The sequence below is a fragment of the Thermobia domestica genome, chromosome 13, assembly GCF_964235325.1.
Source record: "Thermobia domestica chromosome 13, izTheDome1.hap1.1, whole genome shotgun sequence".
NCBI classification, from domain to species: domain Eukaryota; kingdom Metazoa; phylum Arthropoda; class Insecta; order Zygentoma; family Lepismatidae; genus Thermobia; species Thermobia domestica.
Genome location: NC_137466.1, coordinates 70434796 through 70452709, shown reverse-complemented (window position 1 = coordinate 70452709; position 17914 = coordinate 70434796). Strand labels below are relative to the sequence as shown.

General features: G+C 35.0%; 1 protein-coding gene across 1 annotated transcript in view; it reads left to right on the top strand.

Annotated features, from left to right (window-relative positions):
* LOC145668221 (uncharacterized) overlaps positions 1-17914 on the top strand; it is a 63676-nt gene that overhangs the window by 9846 nt on the left and 35916 nt on the right. Inside the window, exons 2-3 of the mRNA XM_081735873.1 lie at positions 405-596; positions 7548-7778. Of these exons, the coding sequence (XP_081591999.1) occupies positions 405-596; positions 7548-7778 (423 nt within the window). The remainder of the gene's footprint in view (positions 1-404; positions 597-7547; positions 7779-17914) is intronic.

The following is a 17914-nucleotide window of genomic DNA, read 5'->3' as shown; positions in this document are numbered from 1 at the left end:
TTCTCCCTCACTTTTACTCCTGGCCACAAGTACTACTAGAACAATACAATTCTGTATCATTACCAAACGGGTTTAATTTGATCATTCCTTATATATATATATATATATATATATATATATATATATAGTGGCGGATCCAGGATATGATCAAGGGAGGGGCTAAACCATAGTCTGCCGCTTTATCCAGTGTAAAGAAAGTTGCATTGAGGCCCATTTTATCCAGTATGTACGTGGACGTCAAGCGGGCCTATAGCTCCTATAACCCTCCCCTTGGATCCGCGCCTATATATATATATATATATATATCAATCAATTGAAAATTATATACAATAATTTAACAAATGCTTTAGTCAGTCTAGTCAGTCGAATAACAAAAATTATTTAATATCTAATTCTAATTTTAGCTGCCAGATTTGCGTATATCCAACCTGAGTATCATGTTTATGAAGACAAGATTGAATACTATTTCCATCTGGAGAGGGTTGGGTGGCTAGAAGCACATTCTATGTGTGTAGCAAACGACAGTAAACTTGCTCATGTAGATGACATGAAGAAAGCAGTTTTTATAGCTGAAGTTCTTGCAGATTCTCGACACGGTAAGATACTCGAATAGACAAATACTGTTTATTTATTGAAATAAAACACAGCAAATGTCATAAATTATGTGTTCTCTCTTCTAACTTTTGATTACATATTAACGACCCCATATTTAAACTTCTTAGCTGTTATTGCACTTGTTTCGGCTTTCTTTTTGCATTAAGCCGTTTCGTAAATCAATTCTTTCTATTTACGTTATTCCGTGTTAGCAGGTGTCACGGAATTCGTAATAAGACCGCAGGATTTTGTGTAACCAAAATGTTCTCACGTTTAATGAAGTTCAGACCGAAAATGTAGAAAACAATCAGACAAAGTAGAGAATCGTCACGTCATCGAAGGACACTTTTATGACAGCTTTATTCTTATTAGAAGTTCGTTATTTTACTACTAGAACACGTACAGACTGCTAGAAAATTTCATCTTCATGCAAATAACTGAAGCTTCTGTAACGTTGCCCATAGTACCACCACCAGTACGACCTTTTAAAAATATTACTTTGTGAATATGTACCACATGTTCAACATAGTTACTAATTCAATCAGACTTAACATAAATGATAATATTTAACCGCGTACATGTCCCAACACTGAAGTGACAGTTGTCTTTATTACATGGTATATTCTGTATCGTGTGCAAGAGTTTCAATATTTCCTACTGACAGTGTACGTGGTATATTCTGTATCGTGTGCAAGAGTTTCAATATTCCCTACTGACAGTGTACGTGGTATATTCTGTACCGTGTGCAAGAGTTTCAATATTTCCTACTGACAGTGTACGTGGTATATTCTGTATCGTGTGCAAGAGTTTCAATATTTCCTACTGACAGTGTACGTGGTATATTCTGTATCGTGTGCAAGAGTTTCAATATTTCCTACTGACAGTGTACGTGGTATATTCTGTATCGTGTGCAAGAGTTTCAATATTTCCTACTGACAGTGTACGTGGTATATTCTGTATCGTGTGCAAGAGTTTCAATATTCCCTACTGACAGTGTACGTGGTATATTCTGTATCGTGTGCAAGAGTTTCAATATTGCCTGCTGACAGTGTAAAGTTCTAGCCTTAGTTTTCAATTGCAAGGAGAGTTTGTGTGTGTTGGAATTTGGTGGTATTATTAACCCTTCAGAAGTAGCGTCCTAGTTTCGTAACTGAGAGGTCACGCACGGTCTTTTGGACCGTGCTGCTAAACCTAAACTTAAATGAAAAAGAAAAAATATTAAAGATACTATTTATATTACCTTGACATTATTTTTTAATGCAATCGTTTATTAAATGATTTATTTTCATTTCGTAATAGAAAAAATAGTAATTGCAGTTTCCAATAATACGTGAAGAAAACCATCGGTATTTTCTATCATTTGTAATATGGAGTACAGAAATAAAATTCAGTACTTATGAAACGTTTGTATGCGAGTAATGTATTAATTTTCGTTAGCATGTTGGACACTTGAGTGACCAATATTCTCATTAATAATGAGACATTATTTCAAAGTTCAAGCACTTAATTTGATTAGGTTATTTGAAAGGAAAACCAATGATTCCTTATTACTATTCAATCAATAAACAAACAACAACTAAAGGGAAATGATAAGTCGAGGTGGCTCAATAGTAGGGTATTTTACTGTGGCAAGTGGGCTTGCTAGTTCGATTCCAGCTCCTGGCAAAAGGGCTTTGTAGTCTGAAAAACCGTGTACTCGGGCTCTCTAGAATTTTTTTTCCGTTTTCTCCAACTTCCGTGATTCCACTATTATCATTCACCTCATCCTAAGTATCAATGCATAATTGTTACATGTTAAACTCAGAAAATTAATAAATAAATAATAGAAAGTAATAGTAAGCACAAAAAACAGTTAATAGTAGTGAATATATATACACTATATTTTGATCACAACTTAACATCTTGAATTTGGTTTTATTTCACTAGTATTCAGTTTCAACTTCAAAATCAAGATTTTCAGACTGTTTACTCGTTGACAGTGATGATTTCAGGCGTTGGCATGACAAGTCCCCAGGAGCAGGGAAATTTACCCGAGATACGTTTACGATCGGATTCAAAATAGATTTCCAGTACTTTTGTAGTGCCACTTTCACCCCCTGTTTATTCAAAGTTACTACCTGCGTAAATATTTTGAAATTACAATTCCATGTGGAGGTTGTGTGCTCTCTACAGATATAGTTCTTACACTGATGACAATTTGTCTTCGATTTCTTTTTTTTTTTTTTCAATCACAATGGTACAATTTTCCGGGAGCATTTCTGTCATTAATGGGTGGTGGGGCACTGTTAATTTGTGAACTCTCTGTGTTATTTTGTGTAGCTTATGTTTTGGGTTCAGATGTATTTTATTTAGAAGATGTTGTCTCAAATAGTCACCGTAAAAATTTTTTCAAATTTTTTCACAAACTATTTATATTCTAGTTCACTATTCTGTCCAAGCACAATGAAACTATTCAGTCCAGTGTTTAGTAGACTAAAAACGTAGTATTGTCCATCGTATTGATGTTCTACTCACTGGAAACGTTCTTTGATCTCGTCTACAGTGTCCACTCCTCCTTTAGTAGAATTATAAAATTTAAGTGAAAAGTGTTATTTCTGCTCTTCTGATTGTGGGTCAATTTTCTCGGTAGACAATAGCAATAGTATTTTATAAATCCTTTGATTAATATATGGATCTATATCAAACAGCATAGAGTCCGTAATAAATACAGTACATGCCTCAAATAATGTATTTGCTGCGTCTTGTATCTGTTTCACGACAGATAAACGACATGCTAAATTACATCCGCTCGTCCTATGCGCTAGGGTAGGACACCGTACCTTCCGTAACGTCTTGTCATCTATTCCTTTAGATACTGGACCAAATAAATTGGCTAATCTGTTGCAATATTTGTGTTGTCATCAACTAATTCAGAGTCATGATATATTCTTCTACAATATTTTCTTCATCCTCAGAATCCAACATAGAGTTAAGTTTTATTTGAGACAGATCATTTGAATAATAATAATATCCTTGAAATCGGTCGCACTTCTCTATAACTTATAGAAAATTCAGAATTTTGTTCACTGGAACCAGCATATTTACACATAAAATTTATTTGTCAACGCTATCTAGGTGGCTTCTATTCTTTTTCGTCTTTGCCATCCATGTATTATGTTCATTCATCAGTACGAGAAATATCACTTAATTCACAAAGAAGGCAGCAACACATTAAAATAAACGAACAAGGTTACAAAACATTGTTTCACAATAGTACTATTTTTACGTAATGAGAGCTGTTGCTCACGGTGCTTTCGACCGGGTTACTTTACCTCAAGGAGTCACGCACGGTCGAAAAGACCAGTTGGTGAACAAAAGCTGCGTTACGAGGAACTTATTAGAACTAAAGGAAAACAATTACTTTATATATGTAGGGGGCGAGTTCACATGAAGGTATAGAAGGGGAAAGGTAGATGGGCGCAGTGGCCTGTAATCTATGCAACATAATTCTTCAGCACGGTCTTTAAGACCGTGACGCTATCTCTGAAGAAAAGTGTTTTCTTTTTCTTGTCCTGTCCTTGCAAGTGAACATAAAACAGTGAATTTATGCTCAGTCATGGCTTGAGTCATCCTGTCTTGAGGTTGCTGTACGGCGGCTTACACCACTTGCTGAATGATGAAGATATTAACAATCATTAATGCACCCTTATAGCATAAAGTACATTTTCGATGATACAATTTCGATCCAACAAGTATGTATGTAGAATTGTAGAAACGTGACATGTACTCACTTTATTAGTATATATACTCTTATCCATTTATCGTTGCAGATTATTAACAAACGAACAGCAAAGAAGAAAATACTAACAGTACTCTCCAGCAATAATCAAAAGTGCTAGGCAGAGCGTTAGAAAAACATGTATCCATCCGAAGGGCATCACAACTTTATCATGTTCCTTAGAACACCTTACAAAATTAAGTAAGGATTGCACGTCAAGAAGCTGCAAGTGTTTCTTCGTTCATATAACGATAGCATCATCCACTTGTATTTACAAAGCGATCGGAGGAAGGCAATCACACTTGGAAAAGAGAGGTTTGGGGCTTGCACCAAAGGAAGTCAGAGAAGCAGTATATTGCTTTACAACCGGAAACAAAATTGATCATTCTTGAGGCCAAAGAAATATTGCTGGGTTATATTGATTCCGTGACGGTGTGAAAGCGCCAGGGATTATCAACAGTTCGAGCAGTTGGACTGGAGAGAATTGAAACGGGAAAATACTTTGAAATAGTGCAGAATGTTAAGAAAAACTGTGATGTACTTCTGAAGTAAGAATGCGTTTATAACGTGGATGGATGCGGCTTTCCAGTCAACAACAGACCTCCAAACATTATTGCCAAGAAATGGAAAACGAAAGGTCGTTTCAATTACCAATGTAGAAAGCGGGGGAGATGCCACAGTATGTGCTTCTTTCAATGCTGTCAGTTCCTACATTCCGCGCTTTATCACTTTTGACAGCATACAAAACTGCACAACAACTGCAAAGCATACAAAACTTGAATTTCTAGATGCTTTGTTGTTAGTTCCATAGTAGAGGTAAGCAAGATTAGTTACATTTCTGAAGATATATTTCTGTCTTGGTGGAAACATTTTGCTAGATCCAAGGCGGATGGAAAAGTTGTTTTAATTTAGACATCCATGTAAGTCAAAAAGCTTCGAAGTTTTGACCTTTTGGCGTGACAATAAAATTGAACTTGTAGGACTGCCGTCTTATTGTACTCATGTCTTTCAGCCTTCAGACAGGGCTCTGTTTAACTCACTAAAATATAAGTATCGCAAATGTGTGACAACTTGGCTCACATGCACCCTATACGGCTACTCACAAAAAAGTGGTTCCCTAATGTCTTTTGCAAAGTTTGGAAAAGGACTGCCAACATCAGAAATGCTGTGAAAGATTTCAAGTGTACAGTTTATAATTCCAAGGTCAATTGGCATTATCCCGGAGGAAAATTTTCACTTTTCTTGTTTCCGTTCTGTTGATGATGACACAGTTACTTCAATTGCTCAAGACATTCCACAAGTCGAAGACAGACACGATGCGACTTCAACTAACCATAGAACAGGTTCTCAAAAGTTGACAGTTTTAGTCTTTTTGTAAGGAACTGAATGTTGCTCCTCAATGGATAATTCATCCAGTATTGGCATCAGAGAGGTAATTTTGAGTCCAAAGAAAAACCAAATTGCTATAAAGAGACAAAAATATCATCGACTTACCTTACTAGTGTTGCTACCATCAAAGAAATTGAAGTCAAGATGAAGAAACAACTAAACAAACTAAAGAGAATAAAGAAGAATGCCATTTCGATTCTAAAGTTTGTTCATTTCGTAATGTAAGCTACTATAGTGCTGCCTCCAAAAGTGATTGGATAAGGTGTCAAAGCTGCAAGAACTGGTATATATCGGAAATGTATCAACCTGCCATATTTTATTTTATTTCTATCTTCGCCTGTGTATCAGATAAAGGCCGGAATACCATATATCTCTTTCCTTCACGGAGAGACACTGGGTAACTTACTAAGCTATCAGTCAGCCATCTTAGCCGACTTTTCCCCCACGTTTCGCGAATCAAATAATGCCTGTGCTTGTAGGTTTGATCGGAAATCTTACTAAATCGACAAAGGTAGATTTTAAGGAATTCTAGCAAGAAGTAAAATATTCTAACCATCAATTGTAAACGATATTTTACACTTGCTGCATGTAACACTATCTTTTTTTAGTTGGAGTGAAAAAGAAATATTTTTTGAACAGTTTATCAACACTATAATAGTACTCATACATGGGTACCTGAACATAAGTAGTTATTACAAAGATTATATTTATATTTTTCCTAAAGTACTTTTTTTTGTAATTGTTGTTAATAAACTTCCTTTATTTGTTTGTTTCAGGCATTGTTTCACATTAAGACTGTTCACATCCCTAGGATATGAATGCAACACGTATAGATAATTCAATCCTTTTCTTTGTCATCAAACTACAATGAGAGATTATCTATTCTTAGCTTTTAAACTTTTGATTGTATCTAATTTCAAACAGAATTAAGTAAAATACAAATCTTCAATTTAGAGAGTAGGAAGATATTTCAATGAACTTAAAAATATTGAAGCGAAGATTTATTATGTTCTTTTTAGGGAATAATAATAATTAAAGTTTTGTTCCACGAAGTTCTAAATTAGTAATATTGGAACTGAAACAGCTTTTAGCGTTTTCAGTTTGTAGAATTAAGTCCTTAATGTTCTCTAGGGTAATTATACGTAATACATAATGAAAAACTAATATAAAAGATAGGTTCAAAGGGTTGTTCGCAGTATCGGATATAGAAGGTAAAAACTGGGAAGGGGGCAGCCAGTATCCAGACTATGATAGTATACCTTGAGTTTACTATAAACTTTCAAAAATATATAAATAACAGCTTCAATTATTTTTGTCACTCAAGAAACTTGGGGGTTTGGACCCCCAGTCCCGGGAGAACGGCTACTAGCTCTTCATTTTAGGGTATATGAGACGTGAATCTAGAGTTTAAAATGAAATTCGAACCACCATAATGCGTTTAAATACTTTCCCATCGTAATGAACCTTAGATCTCGTCCACTAAAGTCGCGCGCGCCAGACCTTAGATCAAGAATCAAGAGGCTACAGCATAGTACCTGTTTATAAAAAATTAAAAAGTACCGTATCTCCATATCATCGTTTTTGCGTCCCAGATGTATAAGCCTTCGATTATTTCTTTCCCCCTTTCGAAATAAAATCCTTCTCTTCATTGGTACATCTTCCACTGTTAATAATTCTAATTTACCGGCTATATCTAGCACACTGCGATTAAATAAGATAATGAAATGTTTTACTGAGAAAGAGAATAAATAAATGAATTTAATATATGCGTTAAGATATATATTTTTCTTGCTCTTTTTCGCTACAGAATTTGAAGACGTGTGGATAGGAGCACGAATGCGTAACAACAAATGGTTATGGATGCCAGAAAAGAAAGAGATATTAGAAGGTGAAGAAGGATTTCCTCCTTGGTTGAAAGGGAAACCAACATTGTTACCAGAAAAGAACTGTTTGGCCATGGATAGGAAAAGTCACAGTGAACCAGTGTTTGTTGAAATTGCCTGCAAAATGCCTCGGCATTTTGTGTGCGAGAAAGCAAGTAAGTTGGGCTGTTTATAAAATAGAAAGATCACTCAAAATTTGTGTGTGTTATACATTAAATATGCAACTCATTCTAACCAATAGGGCAACGTTAAAGCATATTCAATTTACAAGTTGCTTATTGTGTAGATGCATGAAACAGAACGGATGCGTTGATTTCTATCAAATAGGTGACAAAGTCGGAAATTTTCTATTTCTAGATGTCAACGCTTTCGAAACTAGTACTGTACCAATATTAATTCAAAGGTAGATATTGGGTAGGTATGGCTCAGTGGTAGAGCGCATACTTCTGGTGTATGTGGTTTCTGGTTCGATACCGGCCAAGTACGTTTGTGGTGGACAAGATTATGTCTGTAGGTTTTCTCAGGGTACTCCCGTTTCCTCCCATATTCTCATTCCACCGATTCCATCCATCATCATTCACTTGTCTGAGGATAATCGTAGGACGTTAAATTGAAATATTTCATTTTCAAATCTAGATACTACTAGCAAATATGTAGTGCTTAAGTAACAGAGGATTGAATGGGGATTATTGGAGATGTAAGCAAATAAGTTATTTGTCTCAGTCATTACACAAGAAATTTGCAGAGGATGTATGTTAGTAGTTCTATGTTAGTAATTCTAGTTGTTAGTAGTATACAAGTGTATTACACGGTATGGACAGTTTTTCTTTTTCTCGAGTAGAATTTGTTAATTTAGAAATTGAGATTTTGATTATGTAGTCACTTTTAGTAACGAATTTTATGATTTATCAATCAACGTTACAGAATCAACAGTTCTTAAATGGATCCAACTGGGATGCAAGTGAGATGCCACCAATGTATTTTTCTTTCTATCTTCACTAATATCCCATAAATATCTTCTAAGAATTAAAAAAACACTAAACAAACAATATACAGTATTCTATAAAAAATAAGTTTGAAATATCCATACATAAACATGGGGTTAATTTTTGTCTCTAAAAACTCAATTCTGCTATAAGTTGAAGTACTCATAAATAGTACTTAGTTTAGATCATTATGAACATATATATTGGTCTTAACCCATAACTGGTCGCATGGGGGTACATTTTACACCTAGGTGTGAACGAAAAAACAGAAAAGATACTAAGCAATTTGGTTTTTATTTTTTTTATTTCATTTTTATCTCATATTTTATATCAAAACCCATTTTAAGTAGTCTATGTAATACCATAAATTTGTTTGCCAATAAATCTGAACAATATTTTAATCGCAAAAGTAAAATAACATTGGGGGTAAAATTTACCCCCACGCGTCTAAAACTGAAAAAAGGAGGGCCCGTTGTCATAGGAACAAACGTTGCTATAACAACGAATCCTGTCACCGCTCGTCAATCTAAAACTGATTGAGGAAAAAAAAATCTGCAACAAATGTGATGCACGGAATAAGTCGTGAGTGGGAACCCTTCACCCCTGGTGGGGATGTTCATGAAGCTATCAGCTTATGTCTAATTATATTGGACTATAATATCCATTTCTTAATTTCGAACATACTAGGTTCGATCGAAACGAGAAAACTTTTTATCGGACTTCTAAAGAAAATAAAATAAAATAAATAAATACATGACCGTGTTTATTACATTTAGAATTCCCAGTCACGACCCCCTTTTCAGTTTTATTAAAAATAGAAGAAGAAGATGAAGAAAGGAAAAGGAAGATAGAAGAGGAAAGAGGTAAAGTAAGAAGGTGATAAAGAGGAAACTGTTACTGGATATTTTGAGAAATATGGTAAAGGGAAAGTGAATAATTATCGAATTGGGATCATTTCCAATAGCTATTGGGTGAATATTTGGTATCAAGGTGATCAAAGGTAGACACATGTTAACCCATACATCCCCGATCTAGATCCATTTGACCCCAACTACCTAATTATCCCAATCTAGCTCTGAGATAGATGAGAAAGTTTAATTTTACCATTTATTCAATATTTCCAGAAGTTCTAGACTAATATCCAATATTTGAAAAATAAACGACGAAGTTGATGGCATGTTAGAATCGACCACAGAGAAAAAAAAATCAGAGTATCACATATTTGTCGAAGATTTTGACTTTCGCAGTTCTCACATGATGATCATTTGTTCAGGCTACTTCAGTCCTTTTTACTTCCTTCATAGAGCCAACTTAAATTAAGTTAGGATTGACATTCAATGACTTTAATTACCAACTACCATTAATTATAATAAGTCACACATATATGTCAAAATAATTTGTGCACTTAATACTAAACCTACATTTCACTCACACACACATTCATACAGGACAATGTATACTTCAGGTTGTATTTAGTTGAATTAAACTAACCTAACTACATTTCTATAGACATTTATTACATTTCAATAAAAGAAAACTTAGTTTGACATAACAGGAAAAAATTTAATACATGAAAAGAATGTTTCATAAGCATGCACAGAAATCCGCTACTTTCAACAAGATCAAATAACACATTTCTCTTTCTAGTGATATTAAAAATTGGATTACATGAAAAAAAAAAATCGACAAAAGACGAAAGACAAAAATAAAGAAAAAAAATTCAAAGGTCAATATATTTAAGATTCAGTGCAATGAATACATATCATTGCGGAAAAAGAAGGAAAAAAATATAATTGGTTAATCATTCTTTAAAAAAAAAAACACTTTAGTAACATTTTATTGAGTCTCTGTCCCAAGAGGAGACATTTCGACAATTTTATGAGTCTTTGTTCTCACGTCGATGATAACTCCTTTTTCAACTCTCTTTTCGCACTGTGATTTGTGTCCATGAGAGTATTTAATCGTTTTTGTTTAAACTATAGACAAATAGTTGCTTCATATCACATATATATTTATATTTCTCATTTCGTCACTTGACGCACTTTATATAAAATTTCAAAGTTTATCAAGATTAAAGAAAAATTATCGAATTCAGTCACAGACATTGGGAACATATTTCCATATTCCTGTATTCACATTACTAAATTATTAACCTAATTTCAGTTCGTTGAATTTAAGATCACTATTTTCTTTTTTTCTAGTATAGATCGTGTAGTCGAAGATTCTAGTCACTGAATAGTTAGGTTTCCGATCGTAGGGGAAGGATTTGTTTCATAGTTTACTGATAGAAGGATTCGTTGGTGGGGCACACTGTTTCGTAGCTTACTGATTTCACTATGATCTCGCAAATAAATTTGGATAAGGATTAGGGTTATTTTTACTTTTCTTACGACCTGCTACTTGTTTTATTTACATGCCGTATTTAACATGATATTCAACTTTAATAGTCACAAACATCAATAACAACTCAACAAAATGTCATTTATTACAATTTACGCGGTAATACTATATATCACAAATAGTTGGTAAATGTCGGGTGTCAAAAATCTATGGCAACCTAAAACAACCAGGGTAAATACCGAGCCCTCTACATACATACTCACATATATATATATTCATATTACTCAATATAATAAATTTCATTTTAATATCCATCGTAGTATTTCGTCGACATTTAATATCTACATAACCTTTTTATATTCGACAAGTATTCATATTTTATTGGCTCAAAAACAAAACAAAAACCCTGACTATCAAAATTCACTTTTTTTTTCTCATAAGGTTGCAATATTGTACTTTATATGTAAACCCGATAATCGATAATCATTCTCAATTCACTAAAGATCCGCGTATAAAGAAATAGTTGGTGTTATTAGTAAGTTGACATAAGAGGTGGAAATACAACAAATAGAGCAGGCACGTAACTTTTAAAACTATGTAAGTACATATATAGATGTATATACAGGAAAAAAATCAATGTTATTCGAAACTAGTGGGCCCAAACTATTAATACATACACACTATATGACCAATCAATAGAAATAAAACCAGAAATCAGTCGTCAATGGGTATAATTTGTACGATCAATGAATAACAAATGTTTTCAGGAATCTGAAAGCATAGTGTACCTTCTCGTCAGTTTCTCTCGTGGTGGATTGAATATCGCGAAAATGGTCCTGAGTTGTGCTGCAATACCTCCACGAATTGCATCCCTCGATGTCTCAGTTAGTACATACGATCGAAATAAGAGATATGAATATTGTACGTTTTCATGAGTTTCAGAAACCGGGGGGGGGAGGTTGAAAAATTTGAAAAAAAAAATCTCGAAGTAATGAAGACAGAGAGAGAGATAGAGAAGAAGGAAGACGAAGAATAGGGGCGCCAAAGACTTAAGTGGGAAATAACTAACGCTACAAAGATAAAAGTCGAATTTCGCTCTCAACAAAATCCATAGCCAAAATATTCTTAACATGCCAAAAGGGTGGTCTACTCAAATACGTAGACTCAAGGAGCGCCCTGCTGCCAAGGATGCAAGTTCTGTGTCCATCAGATCCCAATCCCACAAGAGTTTGGTTGTAAGATTGAAATCCGATCCCCGTATCCGGCCCAAACCAGCAGGGTCCCGAAAATCCTCCGGAAGGTTAGAGACGGCGTTAATTTAGAATTTCAAAAGAAAAAAAATCATCCGACCTCTTGGAAACTAGAAGATTCCAGAATAGTAATGAAATTAGAGTAATAGCTAAGATATCCCTAATTAGAATTTGCCAAAATAAAAAAAAATTAAATAAACTGAATTTTGGATCGGTGATTTCAATAACCCAAACATCACCGATGGCTACCCCGCACAGACATGCCACAGTCTGGGACGTCGTTAATTTCCCTCATCTAATTAAACTAAGAAAAGACATGAAAATACTTAAGGGGACTAGGGGTCGACGTCCGGGTACGCTATTGACGTGAATATTAATTTAGTAGCAGTTGATTTAATCGGATAGTCCGAACTGAGTTATATGAACACTGCACAATAAATAAATAAGGTAAGCAACGGAAAAAAAAAATCTCGGAGAGGCTATGAATGTTAAAGGTACAAATGACCGAAACCTGTACTTTTCGATGATCACAGGAAATAGCAGTTATTTTTCTTAATTATCATTTCTGTCAACCTTTAGAAGTAATTCCCACATGATGCTACCCTATCTATTGAAAGGCTTAAGATCTGGGGCTGTTATTATGAGGTACTTAAATACGAAGTAACACACAATTCCCAACTACAATTTACTATCCAAGTAGCAAACTCGGTTGGATGAATGTACTGGTGTAGAAGTCAAAACGCGAGAGATTTTTTTTTTCGTAAACGTATTCATATTTTCACTATATAACATACACTAGGCCTATCCATTTAAATGTAGGTGTCATATCATCTCATTCATATTATTTTATATCATATTATTAATATATCATTACATTCATTCATTATCTACTAATTTTCGCGCGAAGTAATATTTTACAGACACCCTATTTCATACATTTTACACGCAGGCCATACACATATTTACATTACACAGTAATAAATATATATAATTATCACAATCTATCACGCTCAAACTACTACACGATAACATTCATCGAACCACGTACTCTTTGTTTCGAAGCACCCAAATTGTATTTACTTCGCAGTTTTTAAAAAAAAATCATATGTGCATTTACTGAAAGTTAAATTGTCAACGATTAATCTATTTCCAATTTGCTGATAAAACTAAAGCAACAATGGAATTTTCTACAGCCACGGGAAAAGAGAATTTAATACTACATTTTGAAACAAACAGTAATAGCATATGGGCTTTACTTCTATTAAGAAAATAGGTATTCTTTATTTCAGTAGATATTTCAGTTACTACTGGACCTAGCAAGCTGAAATTTTCAGAACAGTAAGATCTCATGCTATCTTATATGAATGTATACTCATCTGAACCGAAAACCATGTCCACGGGATGTAATTTAGAAATAAATGGCCAAAATCAAACAATCTAGATCACTAAGTCATGCGATGTCGTAATGTCAACAAACAATTGACTACCGAAACCTGACGCAATGGCGCTGTAGTGGAGGCATAATTTACCGTGTACTGAAATATATACTTGTACTCATTAGTCAGAAATTTAATATTTACACTGGTTTAGTATACTTCGAGTTAGACAAAATGGTACTAAATTAACGCATATTTATACACTGTCCTAACCGAAAATTCACACACTCACACAAAACTACTAACTACATACACCACTGTTAGTACTATACCTAAAGACAACTAACTAAACCAAACATGCACCATTGAATTACATGCATATTGAAGAAAGTAACCTAACATATTAGATTTAAAATACATTACTCCCCCGTCGGTATATACAGTCGGCTCTATTAAACTTAAAGGGGGGCAAAATGAGAAAAGTAACCCTAGGTCCAATTGACCTGACCAATTATTTACATGATGATTGCCAAAGATTGATGCCCTGGGGGCACCTTAACAAGGTTTATTGAGGGACCCTTCCCCTGAGAGGGGAAAAGGCCCTAAAACGAACAATAACTAACCCATTCCCCCGCTAGAATTGGTTCAATTTGGAAAAGGGGATAGGAGCCCTTTTACGCTAGCTTAAGCTGCCATTCCGAAAGTTAACATTGCAACTATGAAACCTACTGTGTACATGCACTTACTGACTAATAAAAAAAAATCACATTTACTATACACACTATAATATATGTACGAAACCAGGTCGTATTGTCCCTAATCCCTAACTGAGTTTTAACAGATCAAAAATCACTTTCCTATATTGTCTATTCTTTGGCTTGGATAACGAGCAATATGGCGTCTGTAAAGCTGGTTCCCATTTCTCCTTTATTTTTTACAGTTCACTTCACGAAAAATGTAAGTTTGTCAGCTCCTAAATCATTATACGGCGTTTATCAATGAAATTAACTGGATATTACCTTGAGATAGTTAGAATTTCCATCCTTTTACCGCAGATATGTAGAAGAAATCACGGGCTGCTCCTCGTAAAGTGTCTTCGATTATTCTGATCACATTGCGCCGAAAACGCCAGAGGTAGGAGAATTCCTCCAATCAGAACGAAAACTTTAGCCGCGGAAATTACAAAGCAAATAGAAATTTGGCAAATCCAGATATAACCGGATCTGAAAGTGACTATGGACTAGTGAGGGGGGGTGAGGGAAAGATTAGGTACCTGACTAAATTCTACATTGGTCTGAAATTAAGAAAATTTATATCCAATGACGGAACTATGTTTCGGTATGACGTCAGAATAGTAAACCTTGTAACTTTTCAACTTGTATATCCGAAAATGGGATTTACACTTAATCAAAATATAAATAAAATATATTATTCAGTGGAAATATGGTTACTAATGAAACCTTTCGATTCATTATATTTAATTCGAAGTAAAGAGAGTAAATAAATTGTGTAACTAAACCGAGATTGGAAAAAAAATTACTAGGTACAGGGTGCGTAAAAAAAATTGCCATTACTTTCAACTGTAATGGTACATTACAGTTTTCCCCGGCCCATTAACAAAATTTTGTTAGAATAACAAAATTTTGCTAATTGGGAATACTAACTACTGATGCTTGTTAAGTTAACACACTCATTCATCTCATTCAAACGTTACCAGTCACACTAGGACAGTATATTATATCTACTTGGGGTATTGCGCGAGTAATTCACTACGTTTATCTTCTGTACAATTGAAAATCTTTAAATTTCGAAAATTGTGAGTTCCGATACTTTCACCTTTGAGATTATGCAAAACAGCGCAGTTTTTTAGCAATTTTTTCACGACAAACGGGCCAGTGAAAATTTTCATCCATTTGGCGGATTCCTGCTTTATTATTGATGATAAGTTGTGTAATTTCAGCATTACTAGTTGACCTTCTTCCAGAGTAACAGAATGTGTTGACCGTTTACTAGAATTTCGCGAATTTATATCTATCTCCGTAAATTTAAACCTATTTTCAACGGAATCTAATTGTTTTGGCCATGGGAACACCTTCCGGTAGTTGTCAACAGCAGAGTAACTCAGAAAGCGTTCCGCCGGCGTGCAACCAATACTTGAGCAATAAGAATTATTAAGAAGGTCCTGTATTTTTACAAGATATCTATACCAGGTGGTTTGATCTTCATTACACCATAACCGAACTAACCTATTGAGCTCTTTATGGCTGCGCTCTGTTATGCTGTTACCCTGAGGAGAATAGCTAGCTGTTTTCTTGTGTTTAATTTTGTACTTAGCACAGAAATCCTGCCACAGTTTAGACTGGAACTGTGGTCCCCTGTCACTTAAGAATTCTTGAGGATATGGTAAAAGGTGAAAGTATCTTCTCTCTAGTACCGTTATTATTTCTTTGGTATGAGCTTTTCTGAGCGGGAGAAAAGTAACAAAACGAGAGTAAATATCTATTAGTGATAAAATATAATAGTATCCCTGGCTAGGTGGTAATTTCCCAATAAGGTCCACCCCCAGAGTCTCATGGGGTACATTTGCTCTTATGTGATATTCTTGCTGAGCTATGGTTCGGTTTGTGAACTTTGTTTCCGCACATTGGATACAGTTTCGGATGAAATTTTTTATGGTAGATTTTTGATTTTTCCAATAAAAGATTGCGCGACAAAAACGATAACATTTTTGAACTCCAAAATGACCTGTGGAGTGAACAATACTGATAATTTGGTGAATACAAGCCTGAGGTATTACTAAAAGCCATTTTTGAACTCGCAACGGTTTTATGTACATTAACCCACAATGCATTGCGATTCTACTCTGATTACCACTATTTTCATATTGCCTTAAAAACGTTTGACATAATTCATCAGTTTCTTGATTTTTCTTTATATGATTTAAATCAATGTCAGCATATTGTGTTTTCGTTAGGAAATGCACATAATGGGTTTCGGGTTCAAGCAATACCTCAGGCGGATACCTACTAAGTGTATCGGCGATAAGGTTCTCGCGGCCTGGACAGTGCTGAAATGTTAAGTCAAATTTCTGTAATTTAAGTAGGATCCTGGTGGTTCTTGGTTCAAGGTTCTTCTGAGTGAAAGCATGAGTAACTGCTGCATTGTCGGTATGAACATACGTGATACGACCCATAATATGTTGTTCAAAGTGCTCACATAGGAACAGAACGGACAGTAGTTCTAACTGAGAGATCGACAGAGACAACTCGTAAGGCTTTACCCGTCGACTAGCATATCCGATGACATTAGGATCTTCTTGACCTGCTGGATATTGTGCAAGATAGCCAGCCAGATTTTCCATACACGCATCACTGTGTATGTGAAATGGCAGAGAGAAATCTGGCTGACTTAGGGCAGGCGGATTGCTAATAAGCTCTTTTAACTTATGGAAAGTTTCCAATGTTTCATCGTTCCATGTGAATTTTTGACCCTTTTTTAGTAGTTGATATAATTTAGCGGTAAGTCCAGAAAAGTTTGGTACGAACTTTCTCCTCCAACCTATGAGGCCTAGGAACTTTTGTAATGCCTTCTTTGATTTCGGAACCGGAAAACAACGAATGGGTTCGTTTAATTTAGGGTCGACTCTTATCGTTTTGCCACTAATGATATGACCTAAAAATTTTATCTCCCGTGCGAAGAACTTACATTTTTGAAAATTTAAGGAAAAATTTGCCTGCTTGAAAATTTCAAAGGTTCTTTCTAAATGAGATAAGTGTTCTTCTTCCGTGACCGATTTTACCATAACATCATCAAGGTATAAAACTACAAAAGAACGAGTTGAGTCGTTGAAAAAATTAGTCATAACGGATTGAAAAACAGCAGGACTGCTCTTCAATCCCTGTGGCAAAACGGTAAGGCAATATTGCCTTCCTTTATACACAAAGCTAGTACATTGATATGATTCTTTGTGTAAACTGATCCCATAATAGGCACTAGATGCATCAAAAGATGAGAACCAAGTGGCTTGTGAAACACGATGTAATAAATCGTCTATTGGTTCAACCTGTGCTTGTGGAGAAATAATTTTAGAGTTGGTAGCCCTGAGGTCCAAAACGGGACGTACGCCCCCAGAGGCCTTTCTGACAACATGAATAGGATTTCTGTATGGGGACATCTGTTCTATAGCAATTCCTAACCGTAACCATTTATTTAATTCGGCCTCAAACTCGGGTTGCATTGCTTGTGGGACAGAATAGCAAGGTCCCACAACTGGTTCGTTATCTTTTAGTTGAATTTTGTATGGAGACGCATTAACACGACGTGCGTACTCGGAGAAGAG